At 47.0% G+C, this 19,762-nt stretch overlaps 1 protein-coding gene across 3 annotated transcripts in view; it reads left to right on the top strand.

Moving 5' to 3' along the window:
- MXI1 (MAX interactor 1, dimerization protein) overlaps positions 1-19,762 on the top strand; it is a 51,430-nt gene that overhangs the window by 4,819 nt on the left and 26,849 nt on the right. Inside the window, exons 1-2 of one of the 3 annotated variants that reach the window (XM_052676823.1) lie at positions 3,091-3,248; positions 3,855-3,987. In XM_052676823.1, the coding sequence (XP_052532783.1) occupies positions 3,176-3,248; positions 3,855-3,987 (206 nt within the window). In that variant the 5' untranslated portion in view covers positions 3,091-3,175. Of the gene's footprint in view, positions 1-3,090; positions 3,249-3,474; positions 3,611-3,854; positions 3,988-19,762 lie in introns of those variants that run through there. The other 2 variants (XM_052676822.1, XM_052676821.1) reach the window with 2 other exon arrangements.

Raw genomic sequence — 19,762 nt, 5'->3', positions numbered from 1 at the left:
GGTTGCAGGGGTGTTAATTTTGAAGGGTTTGAAAGCAAGGCTAAGAATTTGCAAGCGTTTCCTTTGCCCACCTTCAAACAAACCCTGCAACTGTTGCCATGTTCGCGTTCCTCCCATAGGTTACAAAGAATTGGAGGTAGGACTGTTTGAGAAGAAGCCAGAGAAGGGATGGAAAACTAGGCAGTTCAACTAAAGGTATTGCCCTTAGTGAAAATAACTTCCAGGTTGCAAAGCACCATGTTATTTCTAAGCCTCGTGCCCAAAGCAGAGGGTTGGGCATCTTGATGGGTGAGCTGTATTCTATTTTACCTCTAGCTGAGGGCATCTTCATGCAGTGAATATGCTGCTTACACCTCAGTTTCCCTTCCTGCAGAGCAGAAAGAAAAGAAACATAAAGTCATTGCAGTTTTGAGAAGCTTAAAACATAATTTTCTGGAAAGCTCCAAGAAGATTCCCCCGATGGAAGCAGCTACTTTAATGCCACTGATTGTGGTACTGGTTAAAAAATCAAAATCAAAACAGACCACATCTGTTTTACTTGAATAAAATAACACAGCAGCATTTCAGATGTAAATATTAATTGATTTCTGCACTGCAGATTTCTTCCTGGATATTTAAATTGTTGCTAAGGAGGAGGGAAAGGCTATCAGGGAGATTAACAAATCCATTATTAAGGCTGGAAATGGAGGGCTGCCGAAGTGCCATTTAATAAAATGTAAAAAGCCCCTTTCTAAAGGGCAAAGCAGCAGAACACACAATGAAAGTGAATCACAGCTGCCAGAAGGGATGCCAAGCAGCAAGCACTTATAATCAGAAAACTGTACTTACAGATCATTCGGAGCCACTAAATTAAATGATCTCATTCTCCCCTAAAATACTTTTTCCTTAAGCCCCTCCCCAGCATAGCTCAACCCCATTTAAAATGTTGACTTTGGGGTTTTTTTGGTCGGTAGCTGAATAGCACCAGGCGTCTTCGTGCCATTCACTTTCCACCTACTTTTGTTTCTGTTGCACACAACTCTGTGTTCTGCAGGCTGACCTGCCCGCACTGCCACTTGGGATGACAACTGACAGACTTTGCAGATAAGCTGTGGCTCTGTGGTTGGCTGGCTGATCTCCGTCAGGCTCCTTCCTTGGGAAGACATCCCAGTTTACTCTCAAATTTGTCTTTGTTTCACACAGATTTTTGTAATCGTGCATTATTTACTTAAGAAACAAAGACGTGGAAGCTGAGCTGATGTGTGCATGGAGGAGTTGATCTTACATCATCTCATGCAGAACTGATCCTGCTGTTGCTTCATTCTGGTGCTGATTTAATTCACCATATGCGTGTATCCCTCTCCTCTGTACTCTTCTATTTTGTGTCTTGAACGTTGGCTCCTGGAGGCTGACTCACAGATGTACTCCTAAATCACTCCTTTGTATCCCAGCCGTGGCTTTTCCTTTTTTTAAGGAAGCACATATCTCCACACGTACCACCTGAAAGCTGGCAGTGGTGGTTGCAGTACAGTGATTGTGAGCTTCATCATCATGGTGGGTATTTCTTGTTTTGTTTGATGTTTGGTATTATTGCTAATCCTGGAAGGCAAATGACTGCCTGGTTTTGGAAGCAGGAAGTCGAGCTAGAGCCCAGAAATGCTGTTGCTCTAACCCCACTGGTGCAGAGCACCTGCGTCCTTTTCCAAAGATCACGTGAGTATTCCCTGCTCAAATTTGAGCCTTAACGTGTGCTCCTAATAATCCGCGCTGTTAGTCATTTCCAGGATAGAGGACTGTCCCATCTTAAGAGAAACAGGATTCAGGGATGACAGGGTTTCTGTAAGAGCTGAATAGTGGCTGGATACCTCCATCAGCTGCAAGCCTCAAAAACAGTGAATCAGTGAAATATTTAAAGAAAAGCTAAGTACACTGAGTCCACTTGGTTTTCTTTCACGTCAGCTCTTGCAACTCTGCATGAGTCTCCTGATACCTTTCGTTGGTCACAGGCTAAAGGTCCAGACCTGTGAAAAGTAAGCCTGACCAAATAGCTCTTCTGGTAGGTTGGTATCTGCCTGAGACTTGTATTTTAACTCTGAGTGTCCTGATCAAGTACTTTGGATACTGGTTGTCATACAGTTGCACGCTAACAGGTTTTGAAGCTCTACTCCAGCAAGCCTTAAAAGTTGTTGGCAAAATTCAGTGGCAGAAATGGTGGTGATTGGGTGTGGAAGCTGGGATGTGAAGTGCTGAACTGGGGGATCGGGAAGAGTGGGATGCACCATGCAGGTGTGGCAGTGTCCAGGTGAAGCGTGCCCTATTTGCGTGGTGCTTCGACGCCCTGCCGGCTTTCCCAGGCACACAGACTGCTGTCTGTGCTCTTTTGTCTGTAGAGCAGGTTGGGTTGGGGCACGGGTCGCGCACTTCAAGGTGCTTTCAGAAGCCCTGGAAACACGGCAGCTTCTCTTTAGTTAACGCCTCTACAGACGCAGCCTCTCTTTGCTCTTTTATTGCTCCGTTCTCTGTCCTTTCACGTGCGGAAGCCTCAAGAAGCGCGAAGTGACCGCAGGCCTCTCGGCCCGGCCGCGTCCTGAGCCCCGGCGGTGCTCGAGGGAGGGCGGTCGGCTGGCCGTGCCCACTCTCCCGCCGCCGTCGCCTCAGGGCCGGGCTGCGCGTCCCGCCGTCCCCCCGCGGACACAGCGGCCGTCGCACAGCGCCCCGCGGCGGCTCGGAACTACATTTCCCGTGCAGCCCCGCGGCGCGGTGCCCCCCTCCCCCCTTCCCGTGAGCGCCCGGCGGAGGTAAACAAAGTGGTGCGAGGCGTTGGGGGAGGCGGGTGGGGCGGACGGAGGGGCCGGTCCCGGCGGGGCCGCGGGGTAGAGCCGGGCGGCGGGGGGGGTAAGCCCGGGCCGGGGCGGAGGGGCCGAGCCCGGCAGGGGGCGAGGGCGGGCTGGGGGGCGAAGCGAGGCGCGGGCGGCGGTAGGCTGAGCAGTAGGGACGGCCGGAAAGGCCTCGCTTCGTTGCCTCCTCGGGAGCGGGCGTCCTCGCCATCTCCGCGCCCCTCTGAGGAGAGCCGTCCTGGGGAGAGAGGGGTCGATGTGAGGGGGCTGGGGTTCAGGGGGAAGCCGGCAACTCCTCGCCCCGCAGCTCCGCCCCGCCGGGAGCCTGGGGGCCGAGGGGGGCCCGGAGCCCCGGGGCCATGGAGCAGGTGCAGCTGATCAACATCCAGCGGCTGCTGGAGGCGGCCGAGTATCTGGAGCGGAGGGAAAGAGGTAATGGCAGGGAGGAGCCGGGCTGACCGCCTGTGGTGGGAGCGGGGTCGGGGCCAGGAGTCCCCGCGGAGGGGTGAGAGAGGCCGAGGGGATCGGAGCTGGTGGTTGATCCTCCAGCAGAGGTTGAGGCTGGGGTGAAGGTGAGGTGGGGGGGGTTGGCAAGAAGGGGAGGACGAGCTGGATGTGATTTCTGGAAGGAAAAGCAGGGGCTGGCTGGAAAGTTTCCCACTGGACAGGAAGGATGGGGTGGGAGGTCCTGGCGTTGCAGCATGAAATGTGCCTGATTTGCTCGGTTGAGAGCTTGAGCAGGAGGAGAGACAAGGCACAGTCTGGGCTGTCCCGGCTTCTTTTGACACTTTCAGGTATTGGAGATGTGCTGGTCTTCCTGCGAGGTTAGCAGAGCTTTTACACTGTCTTTCTCTCTTTTCTCCACCTCTTGCTCCATTTCCTTCTGAATATATCAGCAGTCGTGTTTCCCTGTGCTGTTGTGCTTAAGGGCATCCACAGTTAGGCTGACGGGTCAGTGAGGCCTGCCAGCTGACTTTTTTTTTTTTTTTTTTTTTTTTTGACCCCTTTTTTATGCCCTGCCTGTTGATTCTTGTGCAGAGTGCGAACATGGCTATGCCTCGACCTTCCCCTCAGCTCCAAGTCCTGGACTACAAGACCCTAAGCCCACGCGGAGGCTGAGCCGGGCAAGGAAACACAGCGGCAGTGGCAGCAATGCAAGTATTGCCAACAGGTACGACATGGGCAGGAAAGTGTGGGTGCAGAGGTGGGTGGGAGGATGGAGCAGAAGAGGGAAACCGGGACAGGTGAGAAAATTTTCCTCCAGGAAAATGGGGAGAATGTGAGTGCAGGGGGATTCAGAGCTGGGGCACACAGGCACAGCATCCCTTCTGGATGTGTAGCACTTAAAGTAGAGGGACACAGGGGAGCTGTATCTGCGGCACTGCCAGCTGACTCTGTGCCAATGCTCAGATGCTGCAGAGAGAAGAGAAATAGGGAGATTGTTCAGAGGGTGCAGGGAGGAAATAGGCAATAGCTATTCCCATTATGTACAGCTGATGTTTTTCCAACCCAGAAGTCACTGCTCTTAAGGGATACCATGCATGCAACCTGAGCGCTCTGGGGTTGTAATGACAGGCATGACTTGAAGCAAGGAAATGATGTTTTGAAATGGATCCCCTACAACAAATGGGAGAGAGGGAGATGACTGGCTGCTACATGCAATGTGTTAAAAATTCAGTTGAAGAAATTGAAGCTGTCTTTCACTCTGGCTTTCAGGGCAGTGGGATTTCCCAGCTTTCTGATAGCTTGGTAATTGTAGAACTTCATGGTTTTGACACATCGCTTATTAAACAATGCCATATTTCTTGGTTTGTTAAATCAAGAAGAGACAACCGGATTAGGCCTATCACTCAGTGCTGTGAAAGGATCTGCTATTCCCCTCTAGTTGATGTCCTTTTTTTTTTTTTTTGATGGTGTGTTTAGTGTTGTAGGATTTTTTTTGGAACTGTTCTCTGCAATTATTTGGAGAGTGCTGAGGATTTCTGGCACGGGGAAACTTTAGAAACAAAGTATGATTTTGAACAGGCAATTGCAAGCTTGCGTTTACTTTAGTGGGGCTCATACAATCCATAAAATAGTGGCAGGTGGCTCGGGTGATTAAAGCTTTCTTAAGGCCATTGAAAAGAAACCAAAGAAGCTGTAGAGGAAGGTGTCTTTGCTTTCAGTGATTCTGCTTTGGCAGCATTTGATAATAACGGTTGTTTGAAGTGATGTTAGGACACCTTGCTGCATCATCACACCCTGGACTCACTGTGTGCTGCCTGTTTGTGTTGCCTGCCTCATTCACCCACCCTCTCCTGATATGGGGGCAGTTGTAGTCATTTCCTATTTCCCATGAACCCAAATCCCAATCACTCTGTATTGAGAAATGACAGCAAATGCTGAATTGAGATGTGTGTTTTTCCCTCATAGGTTTCTTGCATGTTATTTTCCATCCCACACCTCTTTTTCTCAAAGGCCTTTGTCATGGCAACCTGCCCTTCTCCAGAGGAGGGCTGGAAGCACACACACCCCTCAGGAGCTTCCTAGCACTGAATCCTGTTGCCTTGGGACTAGCAAGGGATGCAGAGCACTCCCTGTCTCTGGGATGTGGGTGTACGGCCTGCCCTGCTGGCACAGAGCTCCCAGGCATGCCAGCACAGGGCCCCCAGGCACAACTCTCTCAGGGCAGCTTTGCACCGAATCTGTGGTGGGGAGGGGGATAGGATAACAGAGAGGCAGAAATGATGCTTTCCAGCCTTATTTAAAACCTTCATTATTCAAGGAGTGTTGAGCACCAAATGAAATTTTTGGTATAAAATTGGTAGCTGTCTTTTGGCTTGAGGAAGGTCTGCTCCAGGCAGAGATCTGAGTGGTTCTTTCTGGGGAGCTCAGACCTTATACATGCAGTTGGAAATGGAAGTTTCTGTTAGCACAAGTCGTAGCAGCTTGCACTTGCTGTAGGAGATGGCAGGCCTTCCAGATGGCTGCAGTGCTGGGAAGTGACAACTGTGAAGTTTAGGATGCCTCTAGAATCACTGCAGTGTGTTTTGTGTGATGCCAAGTAGAGCGTTAGTCTTGTTTAGCTCTGTATCACAGAATCATAAATTGTTTGAGTTGGAAGGGACCTTTAAAGATCATCTAATCCAATTCCCCTGCAATGAACAGGGACATCTACAACTCCATCAGGTTACTCAGAGCCCCCTCCAGCCTGGACTTGAATGTCTCTGGGGACAGGGCATCCACCACCTTGCTGGGCATCCTGCTCCAGTGCCTCACTACTCTTATTGTAAAAACTTATTTTCTTATATCCAATGTAAATCTCCCTCCTTTTAGTTTGAAACCATTTCCCCTTGTCCTGTCACAACAGACCCTGCTAAAGAGTCTATCCTCTTCTTTCTTATGGCCCCCCAGTATAGCTTCAGAAGTCCCTTACAACCTCTGTCAGTCTGTTTCTTTCTGGAAATGCTCCATGGTTGTGTGGCAGTGGTGCACTCAGCACTCCATGCCCATGTTCCGTCTCAGAGTTCTATGCAGACATTCACAGGCAGAGCATTTGTTCAAACAAACAATTTGTTGGCATCTCAGCACAGACTGGAGCTCCCAGAGGTAATGGACTTTTCCCAAGATTTTGAGTGGTGACTGCCTGGATGTTAGCAGGCCTCTCTGTTGCAAGCCTCCGTGCGACATCATCTTCAGTTGCACGAAGACAGGTTCCCCAAAATGTGGTTTGGCAGCAGAGAAAATGTGCAGAAGCAATTCCCACTGCCTTTTGAGCAATGTCTGCTGTGTGTCCAGTATGCTCAGTTGTGTGGCACCAGTGCCCAGGGTGTGTCTGGGATGGGCAGATTTTCCACCCTGCCCTCAGTGAGCATGCCAGGGCCCCTCTTGCGTGGTCCCTGCACAGCCACAGCTGAGCGGGGTAATGCCAGGTTCTGTGAAATGGCCACCTGGGCTGTGCCAGTCTGTGGACAGAGAAGGCAAGGTGAAAACTGATGATTTCACTGGCAACAGCACTGACTGCTGTGCTGGGGAGATCATCCTAAGAAGGGTGTTTCTTCTCTGCCACCAGCTGAATCCCATCAATGCAGCTCTGTGTGGTCACCCTGGGTGGCTGGCTTCTACATCAGGCTCTGGAAGAGGCTGAGCAAGTCAGCCTACCTGATGCTCAGGAAGGTCTGTGAGTCACAGAGCTGTGCTCCAAGCACTCCTGGAGTTGGTTAGCTTGATCTTACAGGAATTATGGGAGGGCAGCACCATCAGATGCCTCCAAGCTGCTTTCGCTGGTTCTGGAGCCAGCAGGTGTTTTCTCAATATGCAGGTAGGAGCCCTTGCAGAAGGTATCTAGGAGGGTGGGCTAATCTTTCCCTCTCAGCTCATTCTGAGTGTGGTGGAGGAAGCACAGCGCATCCCCCAGCAGCTGCTGCCTCGCCCAGGAGCACTCCAGCTCCACGTGCAGGCAGGACTTCTCGGTGGTATCTCCCTCACATTGCCCAGCCCCAAGTGGAAGGTGTGCCCTTATGGGGGGGCCTCAGGCACAGGCAGTGGAGGATGTTACATTTACTCCATCCTTTGTAGATGCAGGCCGCCCTGATGGCCCACTGCAGGTGTAAGATAGTTTTCTGAAATAGTCATCCCTTCTTGGGAGGTTCTGTCTAGTGAAGTTTGAAATAAACATCAAGCCCTTGATGAGGGACAAAACTTGCATTTCAGACCTAGGTGTGTGATTTTTCTTAGATTTCTTTTACCTCAAAATGTTTAATTAGCATACAGAAATGATGCTTCTAAATGAGCAATATGCACAGGATTTAAGACTCCTGTAGAAAATGTCTCTTGAGCAACCGAGGCAAACTACAGTTGAGACACCTGAGTGTCATTGCTGGTCTTTATTCAACCAAATAAGCCATGAATATGAGACTCAAAGTACTTACGTGTTCTTCTAGATTAAATCCAAATATTTCCCTTTGCTCTGTGCAATGACAGCCATTTCTTCCTAGCAGGCTCCGTGTTCTCATGGCATAAATACCTGCAGAGTTCTGAGGAGCAGGCAACCTACCTTTGGATGGCACTGATAGAGCAAATCTTACTCTTAAAGAAATAAGGATGGTCTCACAGTGCCTGCAAAAATGGTTTTATTTCTACCCAAGCTGAAGTGTGTAACTAAGAAAGCATCGCTTCGTTATTTCTAATTCATGTAACTGCATTTTAAAAATGAAATTATTTTAGTTCAGGTTCTCACTACCTTCCTCTTGTTTATTCCAATTGTGCAACTGATCCCTGCAGGGGGTTCCTCTCTGCCATCCCATAGCATTACCTAATATCTATGCACAGTATTTTGCATGCACATTTTAAAGACCTTTTGGGGATTAGTGGCTAGCATAGTGTGCTGTGATTTTAAAACCTGAATGCGTTTAAAGATGTGCAGTCTTGGCTTTAGTTGCAGATATTGAGGTACTGAGAATGACCCATCTGCAAAGATATGTGATCAACTACAGCTGTTGTGATCTGGAGTCTCTAATAAACAAGGGAAATATCCCATTTAAAATACAGCTATAGGCAAACAACAATAACAACAAAAGAAGAGCCAATCAGCCAACCCGTATTAAATTAGAATTATTATTTTTTTCAATTTACTTTGTGTCTTGAAAAGAATATCTGATGGTTTTTGGAATGGGCTAAAAATCAGCAGTGATTTATTTTAACATATGGTATCGCTTATTTAGTTTTCTTCTGTCTGAAGACATTTCTGAGACAGAAGCTGGCTTCTAAAAACCAGCAAGAAAAGTTAAGTAGTCCATTCTGGGAGTGCAGCTCTGTGGATACATCGACTGTTACTGAAAACTGCTCTTTCAAACTCTTCCATATGCAGTTCTAAATAGACAGTTATCAGTAAGATTGTTATGGCTGTGATTAGGCTGGTTTCATACTTACACTTTTTGAAAAATAATTAAGCAGATGCCAAATGTTTTGGTTTGTGGCTTTTTTTTTTTTTCCACCCAAAATACAAGTGGTTTAATAAAGTTAAGATTTAGAAGAGAATCTGAAATTATGTTACAATATCATATTGCTCTTTGTACATTTGTTTTTAGACTCTCAGATGTATAGAGAAGGCTGTTGCTTTTTGGTCTGATCCTGGGGAAGTGCTAAGCCCTCTTCCAGTGATGTGAGGAGCCCTCAGCTCTCCCAGTAGGCTCGTGTGGTTAAGGGCACACAAATAAGCTATTGCTCAGCTCCATTGGGAGGGTTTGATCTCTGTCCAGTTTCTTTTTCCTTTCATTTTCCTCTTTCTTGTTATCCTCTCCTGTGTCTAAGGCTGCTTCCCAAAGGTCTTTGAGACACCTACAGCCCAGTAGCAGGTTGTGTGGAGTGCCTGTGATCTGCAGCTGGAAGGCAAAGGTGTTTTGAAATTGGTGGCCTCCAGGTCTTAAGGGCCTGGGCATGTTTACCTGTCTGACTGTTCTAGTGATGCAGTTGCTCATTTTCTATACTGTTGCTTTCCTCTATCCCATTAAAAACTGTCTTTTTTTCATGCTTCTAAATCCCATCACTTGGTTTTGTGCTGAATCTTTGTAACCCTCCGCTCTCATAACCTTTGAAGCTGATTTTTGAGGGTAGGGTTGGGGGTCATAGCCATTTAAACCCTCAGGTACTCCTGGTTTTAAGCTTCATGTGCACATAGCATCCCTGTGGAAGGATGGTGTGCAGAAGGTACCTCGTGTGCCTCAGGTGATGACTTGATGTGCCACAGGTTCACAAACATGGGTGCAGAAGCTAAAAGAACGTGGCATGTGTAGCTGCAAGTCAGCCTTGGGTGTCTGATGCACAGGAAAGCCTGATTTACCAGAACAGCAGTGCTGTGCTACCGTAGAGCACTGTGCAGGGGAGGAGCAGGGGGCTGGTGGACACTTGCATAGCTTTAAATACATTTTATCTTCTCTGTCAGAGGAGATTCACTGCCCCCCCCCCAGCCTCTATAGATAGTTGTTTATTTCTGAATATTTATTTGTTTGGGGACATTTTTTAATCTGCTTATTCTCACGCTGGATCACACTTACTCCACAGCTAGTGGGATTTAAATTTTGACTTGCTGTGTGTAGGTGGGTTAGATTCTAGCCTTTGTGTAAGATGCTGGGGATAGAGACTGCCTCACGCCCCATGCATGGCTCAGGACTTGGCTGTCTTTGTGTGGTACAAGTCTACATGTGTGATACAGAGGGTGGATGAGATTCGTTGTGCCACGTTTTGGTTTGTGCCACATTTTGGTAACGTACCAACAGTGAGATTACTCTCTGGAATCTTTGTGGTTCTGTTGAAATTCTGTCTAGTAAGAATGGAGGAGGTGAGGGGAGCGGGGTCTTGCCTTCTAGTAGAGAGCATATATTCATCTGTTAGATTTTTAAGGAAGGAAAACTGGACAGGACTGAGCTGTTAAGGTATGCTTCCCTGATAGAGATAGTAAGAGGAATTAACCAACAGTTAGGCATAAGCATGACTTCTCTTTGGGAAAGCATAATGATAGTTTAAGTGTTAGGCTGGGAAAACGGATTGCAGGTCCATTCTGTTTCATTGGTTCATTTGGCAAGATAAGCTGTGCTCAGGTCCCCCACTGTTACCTGCATGTAGCACAGACAGAGGAATGATCTTTTGGAGTGTGATTTGACTGCAGCATCTGTGCATGCTGCAGTCTGAAATTTGTTTGTCAAAGAGGAGCCTGTGTAACAGTGCAGCTACACTGAATGCACGAGAGGCAAATCACCCCTTAAAATCCTCTTACTTCTCTAGGTTTTTACCAGGCTGTGGTTGGTTGGAGCTGGTTGGTGAGGAGGGCTGTACTCAATCATAGCTCCTTTAGACCTCAGCCACATCCCATCTGCCCAATTGATGTAATTTGCACTGATGGAGTTTGCAAGCACAGGCAGGCAAGCCACAGTGATACTGGAGCTTCCAAACCTGCTGGCATTACGTTGTGCTTTTCCTTGTCTTTGCCAATCTGCATCAGAAGCTGAGATTCTGCCAGTGATGTAGACAAAAATTACCCAGTGTAGGTGAAGCTCTGCATGCAGTGTCTTCTCAGTGATGTTTGGCTCTACAGTACTACAGCTGACAGTTTTCCAGAAAGTACAGCAAATGATTTGAGAAATATTAGTCCTACTCCTTAGTGTGGGACAGGGCCTCCGAATCAGCAGTATCAGTAGTAGGGCTGATAGAACAGTTCCCATCGTGGAACCCACTGTGTTCCCTGTGATTCTGGGCTGAATTTAGGATTTTGATACGTTCAGTAGGTGTAAAATGTAATTTGTTCTTTAAACTGTCAAAGTTGTGCAAAGAGGCTTTTGTGTAAACCAGAAGCAGGCCCAGTTGTTGATGTTATCTGCAACCTAGCTGTAATTTACTGCTGCAGCATCTGTCTGCTGAGTTGTCTGTGACTTTATAATCCCTTTGTCCTCCCAGGTTTAGGAAAGGTCTCTGCAAAAGTGTGCTGTTTTGGAGCAGTAGGCCTGTTACTCAGGGCTCATGGTGTTCATGTTGCAGCATTCTACCCAGGCAGAGCTGTGCTGCAGACAGCGTGGGATGATTTGCATTACTGATAGTAATTCTGACACAGTGACGAGGAACTGCAGCTTTTGGTGCTTATGGCCTTTTGAAACATTAAGGTTGTTAGTTCCAGCTTCTAACGAGATTTGGTGCCTGAGGGTGGTGGGGAGGATATTTGGTCCCTACTTGGCCGTTTATTTCTGGAGTCTGTATTTAGTGTACAGTCAATTCCCTACTTCAGGTAGCATTCCTCGTGTGTCAGGTGTTTAACTTGACCCTATCCTTTACTTGACAATGGCTTGGTTGTCACCTGTAGTGTTGTTCCCATCTGCTCCCTCACTGTGGGTAAGAGTGGCTTTTTCCTTTCTTGCTCCTGGTGGAGCATTAAAATCGTTTTCTTTTTCTGACCCAGACAGTCCAGTACATCTTCTCATCTCATGCTGCTAAGTTAATTGTCTTGTTTGTTGGAGTTCCTGCTGTTGATTATCTCCTGATCCTTTCTGACAAACTTCTGCCCAAGTTCAAGAACTGACTTCTGTTTGTTCTTGAGAGAGTTGGCTTCTGCTCCCTGCCTGCTTTGAACCAACAAAGATAGTAATTGTTTTTGTTGACAATCTTGGGCTCTCTTGACCAGAGACTGGGGCTGTGCACTTGGCGGGTTGTTGCCGGGATCTCTTGTCTGTGAGACACTGCCTTTGCTCAGCTTGGAGGGAACAGTTCTGCTTTTTCCATCCTGCTGGATATGTTCCCATCTCTCATGTCTGTGCTGCCTACTGTACTTCCATTCTCTGATAGGAATATGATCTCACTTCAGTTCTGTTGCTTCATGAATCCAGTTTGAAGTAGACTTGACAGCTTTCAGTATTATCTTAATTGCTTGTCTGTAATTCACTGTTTCCTTTGTGACAAGTAGGCATATGGATTAAGAGCTGCACTTTTGCCTCGGTTTTTATTAAAGTTCATCTGCATGAAATACTCAGTTGTCTTCTGAAAACTTTTTTGTTTTTCTCCATTCCACTTTTTACACCATCAAGAAGGGATTAACCAGGTGCTAGCAGTCGTGGGAAGGAACAGACATTGGGACTGACTGCTGCCCCAGTTGCCATTGCTCTGCTGCTCTGGCAAGGACGTGATGTAAAGGACTATGGTGTTAGGTGACAAGACACCAGCTCTGGGTTGCCTTTAACTGTTATGCTGCAAATTGCAGCAGTTTGAGCTGCTTCACAAACAGTCTGGCCATCTGAGTAGGTACCACCTTGCTGCCTTCTTGTGAGTTTCTGCTCTTTGTGAGCCAGAACTGGAAGAACAGAAAGAAAAACAAGCTTTCTCACTTTTTGAGCCTTCCTTGATGGATCTCCAGGACAGTAGATGAGCATGATCAATTGAGAGAACATTGGGGTTCTCTTGCTGATTTTCCTACGGTCCATGTTAGTCTTTGTGCTTCAGTTTCCTGAAGACAACCTATGGCTAACAGAAGAGTGATTGTATTTCCTGTTTTCAAGTACTCTTCTCCCTGCCTTCATCTCCAGGAACTGTGTTGCAGCAGTGTCATTGTAACATGGGAGATAACTAACAAGTCTGAATAGTGAAGGAAATCTGACCTGACCTAGAGCTGTACAAAAGTCATCAGTTTCTCTTCAAACAAAGTCAGTTTCTGTCAGGTGACATTTTAGTCCAAAAGCCTCGTTTTCCCCAGTGCACCTGAAGGCAGTTTCCTTAGGTCAGAAGAGGTTGCAGAGAGGAACATATTCTCCAAACAGACTTTAGCACTGCAGATGACATTTCTGAAGCGGTTTCTGGATGTGACCATCTTCCTCAAAAGGGCAGCACTGTGTGTGGGAAGAAGCAGGATACGAGGCAAAGGGCTGGCATGCTGGGCCCTTGGATCCATTCCCGAGTCTGCCACTGAAACACTGCAAGATGTGAGCACATCAGGTAACCTACATGGCTCCTTCCATCTGTACCCTCCACGGTTCCCACCATCTGTACATTGGGGTAGTGCGTGTGCTTTTTTAATCCTGTTCTCAGGAGGAAGCATCAGTGTTTTGGAGCATGTGACTATTTGAAAGAATATAGAACTTAGGAACCTGAGTCTTCTAGATAGATTTGAAAATAGCCCTTGTGTCATTGTCCTCTTTCTGCAAATCATTTTGATTTCTTGTCTACCCTCCAATATGCTTGAATATTGAACAGAGAAAATGTCATTAGCAGAGATATTAAGGTGCTAGTGGGAGTTGGGTGAAGTCTTTGCTTTGTCAAACTCTGTGCATCATTCTACTTAAACAATGCATTTTGCTGTAATGCATTTATGGTGATCATGAAGGGAAGCATGTAGGGGTGCTGTGCCTGGTAGCACCTGGAAACTAGCAGTGGTGTGAGGAAATGTCCGGTTCAATGCTCTCACTTGGTGCCTTCCTCTCATCTGTTCACTATGGAGCCTGGAGGTGCCATGGTGAGGCCACTTGATATTTCTCTTTGTTGTGTCCTTTTGTCAGTATTTTTAAAATTAAGAATCTGCTTTTGTGTTCGTGCTCCTTTGTGTCATGGATCACGATGAATAATTTTGCCTTGGTGAGAATAAGGAAATCACTTTTTCCTGAACTGCGAGAATCTACTGTAATTTGACTAAATTTTAGGTCTTTACAGAAGTTGTCAGCTGTCACACGTGCAAGGGAGGTGGGCTAGGGTTTCCCTACTGAAATGGCTCAGATGGGTCATGTGTCAGCCTTTGTGTCTGCTATGCATGCACCAGCCCCTTCTGATGTGGTTAACTGTGGGCTGAGAAGGGAAGGAGGTGGTTTCTGTAGAACTTTATTCACTTGTCACTGAAATTAGAAGGCAGGCAAACAAAGCAGTAAATAGCACATAGAATTTATTTCCCTCCCAACCCCTGTCAGCAGTCCTGTGTACGTTCAGCAAGTCACTTGAAGCCTGTCTTGTCAAGTCCACCAAACAGCGTATTCTTCACCCCGTGGTTTTTTTTCAAGGTATGAACCTGGGAGCTGAGCTGCAGAAGCGCTGATGATGCGCAGCCACAGGGAGCATCAGGGGGGGTTGTGCTTTGAAATTACAAAGTAGCTCAGAAAACTCTTGGGGATCCTCTTAAAGGCACTGGAGGGAATGAGAACCCGCAACTCTCATTTCCCCATTTCTTGGCTTTCCATTTGGAAAGATGCACAGCAGTAAACACACTTGTGAGCTGCTCTTGGTGAGACTGTTGTAAAGTCTGTAAGAAAACCACCGGTTCTGTATTCAGAGCAGGGCTTGGCTTGAGGCCACACATTGAACAATGAGGAGAAAACAAAAAACTGAATAGCTGCTTGTTCAGCAAACTCAGTTCCTCTTGGCCACGCAGGGTGCTGCATGAAGGAGTGTATGCAGTGGGGCAGTTTTCCCACAGCTAGAACCAGGCTCTGCACCTCAGGTCTCAGGTGGCAGAGGAGAAGGGCCATGACAGCACGTGGCTCCCAGACTGGAGAGTTGGAAAGGAAGCAAGCAGGAGCATCTCTGTTGATCCCCAGGCTGCAGCAATGAATGCAAAACAGTATTCTTGTTTGGTAGCCTGGCTTGGCAAAGCCATATGCTGCAGTGAGCCACCTTGCCTTGCTAAATTGGGATGTTGCTGGAGTCTGGTGAGCCCAGCTTTGGGGCTGGGAGAAGCTCGTGGTGCTCAGCAAGAGAGAGCTGTCACTCCTTCCTTGTGCTGAGGCAGCAGAACAAGTGACAGTAGGACAGCATGCTCCTCAGGGGATTCTCTGTCACTTTATCCAGTGGTGTCTGAGAGTAGGGCTGGTTCACTTGGCAGCTGGTGAGTAAGACATGAGGGCTTGTTTAGGTTTGATTTATGTGGGGATTTTTCTACTTGTAGCATACAATGGTTATGTCAGGCTTTGAATTGGACCCAAGAGTCAGGTGGCACTAGGACATCCTTGTTAGGGGTCACCTAACAGGGACAGCCAGAGAACAGCAACCCCCTGCTGCACCCTGGCATTTAGGGAACGAGGTTAAGTACTCTGCCACTGGTTTCTTGGGTGGCCTTGGGAACATTATTCCATGTTGTGTGTCCCTCCTGCACAGAAAGTGTCATGGAAGAGTTAATTCCCAAAGTGTTGCAAACAGAAACGTGATTATGGGAGTAGGTTCCAAACTGAGAAAGGCTGCGTGGATTTCACTTCTTCGAGGAGTGAGTGCTGTGTGTGTTATGAAGTAGTGCTTGACAGTGTTGCAGGAGGCTTCCAGGACTGTGTAGAAGCAGAGGGGTGGGTGACTTTCTGCAGTCGTGAACCACGTGAAGGAGCTCTTTTCTCCTTGTTGGGATGCAAACATGGTGGGGCCATTTCTCCTTTTCCAAAGATGAAAAAACAGGAACAGATGCCAGGATGGCTGTGTCCCCTTCTCTGCTGGAGACTGAGAATGTGAACTTTCGAAACTGTCTGACTTGATCCTGGGAAAACAGCTTTGATCAGAGCCTTGGGAGGAATCTGATACCATGTCAGTCTAAGAGCAACAGAAAGACTAGCCAGAATCTGGGGCCAGGTTAATCTGGTGCATCTCCACTGACGTCAGTGAGCAGGTGAAACAGCCTGTTCTGTCTCCTTGTTTCAGTTCCTCGTGGAGAAGCTTTTTCTTTGGACATCGAGGCCACACAGTGTAGGAGGATCATGGAATAGCAGTGACTGAGATACCTTTTGTCTTTGTGTTGCTTGCAAAGAGATGTTTTGTTAAATTTGCTGCTAAGTGAGGCTGAGGTGAGTCTTGTTGGGCTTGAGGCTGGTACTTGTGGTGGGTTACTCCCCCAGGCAAGGTGGACTCACAGCTCCCTCAGGTACAGCCTTTGCTCATCTTTGCCTTGGCAGGAAGATTTGACTCGTGCAGCAGCTGTGAACTTATCTATCACTTGCCCTACCATTGGGCTGAAAGCCTCAACCCACGCTGCTCTCAGAGCTTTCCTGCAGGCTTCCCAGCCTGCAACTTGTGCATTTAGTTTCATGCATAGCTCACAGTGTTGATCCAGTGTTGTTTGCAACTGGCAGAACACAGGGATTCTTCAGCCAGGTTTGCTTTTGTGGACACAGGTGGATGTGAAAAAGAACAAAGCAATTAATCAGCCTTCCTTTTTGTTTGTTTTGTCCTGTCATCTGGCTGCTTCTAATAGCAGTCCTTTCTGTGAAAAGACTTGCATAAAAGAAAGGGCAGTACCTTAGTTCATTGGTTCCACAAGGGTAGTTTGATTTTTGGCTTGGAGAATGGTAGAAGACATTTATTGAAGGGGAAGTTGGTGGCCAAGTGAATGGGGGTCAACAGAAGCAGAATGTGGGAAAGGCCTGGAGAATGAAGGAGGAGATTTGGGTTGTTTTGCTGGTTGTTTTTTTTTTTATGATGATGCAGAAATGACTGCATGGGCAGAATGAAGTAAGAGAAAATGGTTGCCCTGCTCTGGATGTTTTTTCTGTTTTGCTAAACATGATTCAGGTAACTGTGCATTAGTTTTTGCAGACAGATGGAGTATTTGTTTACTGATTAACCTCTTGCTAAAGCAGAGTGTGGTGGAGTGAGTTAGATATCACTTGGAAGATGAGTACTGGTTCTGTGTTGGATTAAGGATGTGGGTTGGAGAGAGCTCTGGGTGGTGGAAATGCAGCCCCTGAGCTGCCCTGGGGCCAGGCACACCCAGAGCAAGGCTGGGTGTGAGCACACAGCAGGATTTGGGTCTCAGTGCCATCACTGCAGGACTCCTCGTTGTTGTGTTTTCCCTATAGGAAAGTTACCTCGGTGAGACATCAAAACAAAATGCAGATATACTGCCAGTGCATTTGTTGGGCTGTTTATCAATATCAAATGTGTAAAACACAAAGGTCAGCTGTGTTTAATGTCATGTGGCAGCTTTATGATTTTAATTACAGTAGAGAAGTGACAAACTAATTCATTGCTCTTTAGAGCCTGTTCCTCCCTGACGCTGTTCTGCTGCCTTACCTGTGCTTGGGGAGATTTCAGCTGCCTGTGCACTGGCAGGGGGGGGATTCTATTTAAATGAAGACAGTGAAGTAAAGCCTTCAGTGATCTGCAGTGTCTCATTGAGGGAGTTGAGGTAGTTCAGTGTTTCAGCAGCACCTTGCTACAACTTTGGGTAGCAATGTTGCAGGGATAATCACAGTAACTGATGCAAAGAGGTTGGTTCGTGGGGACCTTGAACTGCCATGACTTATAAGTGCTTCCTTTTTGCTTGCTATTTTGTATGGACTTCCAGGTATCTGGGGTAGAGATGGATAAACTTCAGTTTCCTCTCTTACAGCTTTAGTCTTTTAAAGTGTAGTAGGAACTTTTCTCCTATTTCTGTTGTTTTCTTGGCTCCTTCATGTTAAGCTTCTGCAAGTCTTTCATGATCTCTTCCTGAGCTGTTTTCAAAATGCATTCAGCTGGCTCTTCCTCCTTATGTAACACTTGAGTTTTTAGCGAAAGTTACCAATATGGATGGTTTGAATTTATTATTAAAGAACTGACTGCTGTAGACACCTGCTTTTAAAGTGTGTGTGTGTGTGTGTGTTTGTGTGTGTGTGTGTGTGTGTGTGTGAGAGAGAGAGAGAGAGAGAGAGAGCTTTTGTTTTCCTGTCTGTGTCTGCATGGCTGTGGCTTCAGCTTTGCAGGCAGGGCAAGACCTGCTTGCCCTGTTCTACTCCATGCTCAGCAGCGGTGTCCTCATTTTACTGCATGACACAAACAGTGCCCAACCATCAGCAGCAGCAGAGCAACATCGCGCTGCGTGCGCCATTTCCTTGCTGTTGTAAGAGTGACCCTGAATGTTTCCTGTGTGTTGCAATGGCTCACAGCTGTGCTGGTCAACCTGCTCAGAGGGCTGGTGTTGGCCTCAGGGATGGAGTTTGATTTCAGTGTAGTGATGGGCTTGTGGTTGATGAGACCATCTCAGCTAGAGGCCAGCTACGTTTGTTTCTGTACCTATTTGAGTTGTTTTCTAATGCAGTGGCAATAGAGGTTCCCATGCTTTTTTCCACTTTTGCAGTCAATGCTGTCCTTGTTTAACTCCAAATAAATCTTAGTAACATGTGCAGCCCCAAAGAAGGGGAGAAGATTAATCTCGATCAGAAGCTACAGAAAATGAATTATGAACAGAGAAGAGAGAGGGTTTTTCTGTATCCGTCATCTGAGCAAAGGAAAACTGGCACAGAGAACAAGAGGCAGTGAATTGTGGTGGTGGTGCTGGGGAGCAGTGCTAATTTTTTTTCCCTAATCTTGGTTGAAAGGAAAGATTAAATTTGTCCAAGTGTCCCCAGTAAAATTAAGCAAAGCATAGGCAGGTGAGAGGCAGCGTTCCCATAGGATTTATTCAGTGTAGCTGAGATTTTTTTCTTTGCTTTCAGCTGCAGTAGTAGCTGCATTTGAGGGAAGTGATTTTTTAATAATTTTTTTCCCTGTCACCGATATGGTTAAAAGTCACAGCATAAATTTCCTGACTTGGTGAAAAGCCTCTGACCCCTCTCAGTGGTGTTGTTCATCAGAAGGCAGATAGGTAATAAAGAGTCTCATATGTGAGAGGAGTATGGAGAACCTGCTGTTTTAATTTTGTTCACAGCAGTGGGCCAAACTTTGTTCTTTCAGTGCTGGCCTTGATAATTGGCTCGAAATAATATAGGAATTCAAGCCATTGCATATCTCTGGCTTTATAACTGCTAATGCCATAGCCAAGAAGGCTGCAAAGTCTCCTGCAGGAGCGTGCAGTAAATAAGATCCATAAACGTGTTCCAAAGAACATGTTGGCCCTGGTGGCCTCAGCTCAGCCACCAGTGTGTAGATTTGCACCCGAGATGTGTGGAGATGGGGTGGTTTAGCCCCTCTGGGGAGTGCGGGTTTGGTAAATTTCTGGACTGAATTTGTGTTGTGTTGAATTGAGGTGCCACTCCTAAGGGACCTCCTGTTTTCAGAGGGGTCAGGTGAAAGCGGTTGCTTTGGGAGTTTCCTTTACTTTAGGAGTTTGTCTTGCCTTAGGAACATCGTATGTGCTGCTGTGCATTGCTCAGATGTACTCTTGAGTTTTTGTTGTGTTTTTTTCTGTCCTACAATTGAGCTCTGGTGGTTGTTTTTTTTTCTTCTTTTTTTCCTTCCACCCCCAGCTCTCAGGCTCAGCAAGCTGAGACTCAACTGCGTTGGTTTTTGGAGGCATCCACACACACGTCATCCTCACTAAGGTTCTGGCACCTGTTAGGTGCTCCTCCTTCCTGGTTTTAGAGAAGCATTTAATTATGACAGGGTTTCCCTTGGAGCACATCCTCCATTCAGTTCCCTAATTGTAGAATTCTCTGCGGGATTCTCCAGATGGGGGATAGAGGATAATCTTCTCAGAGCTCCGGAAGAAACGTGATGCCAAATTACAGAAAATAGATCCTTTTTATTAAGCTCTTGGGCTCCTTTTACTCTTA

The sequence above is a fragment of the Tympanuchus pallidicinctus genome, unplaced genomic scaffold (genome assembly GCF_026119805.1).
Source record: "Tympanuchus pallidicinctus isolate F22 unplaced genomic scaffold, pur_lepc_1.0 scaffold16, whole genome shotgun sequence".
Classification (NCBI taxonomy): domain Eukaryota; kingdom Metazoa; phylum Chordata; class Aves; order Galliformes; family Phasianidae; genus Tympanuchus; species Tympanuchus pallidicinctus.
Note: the sequence above shows the minus strand (reverse complement) of the source record. Positions and strands in the feature narration are given on the sequence as shown.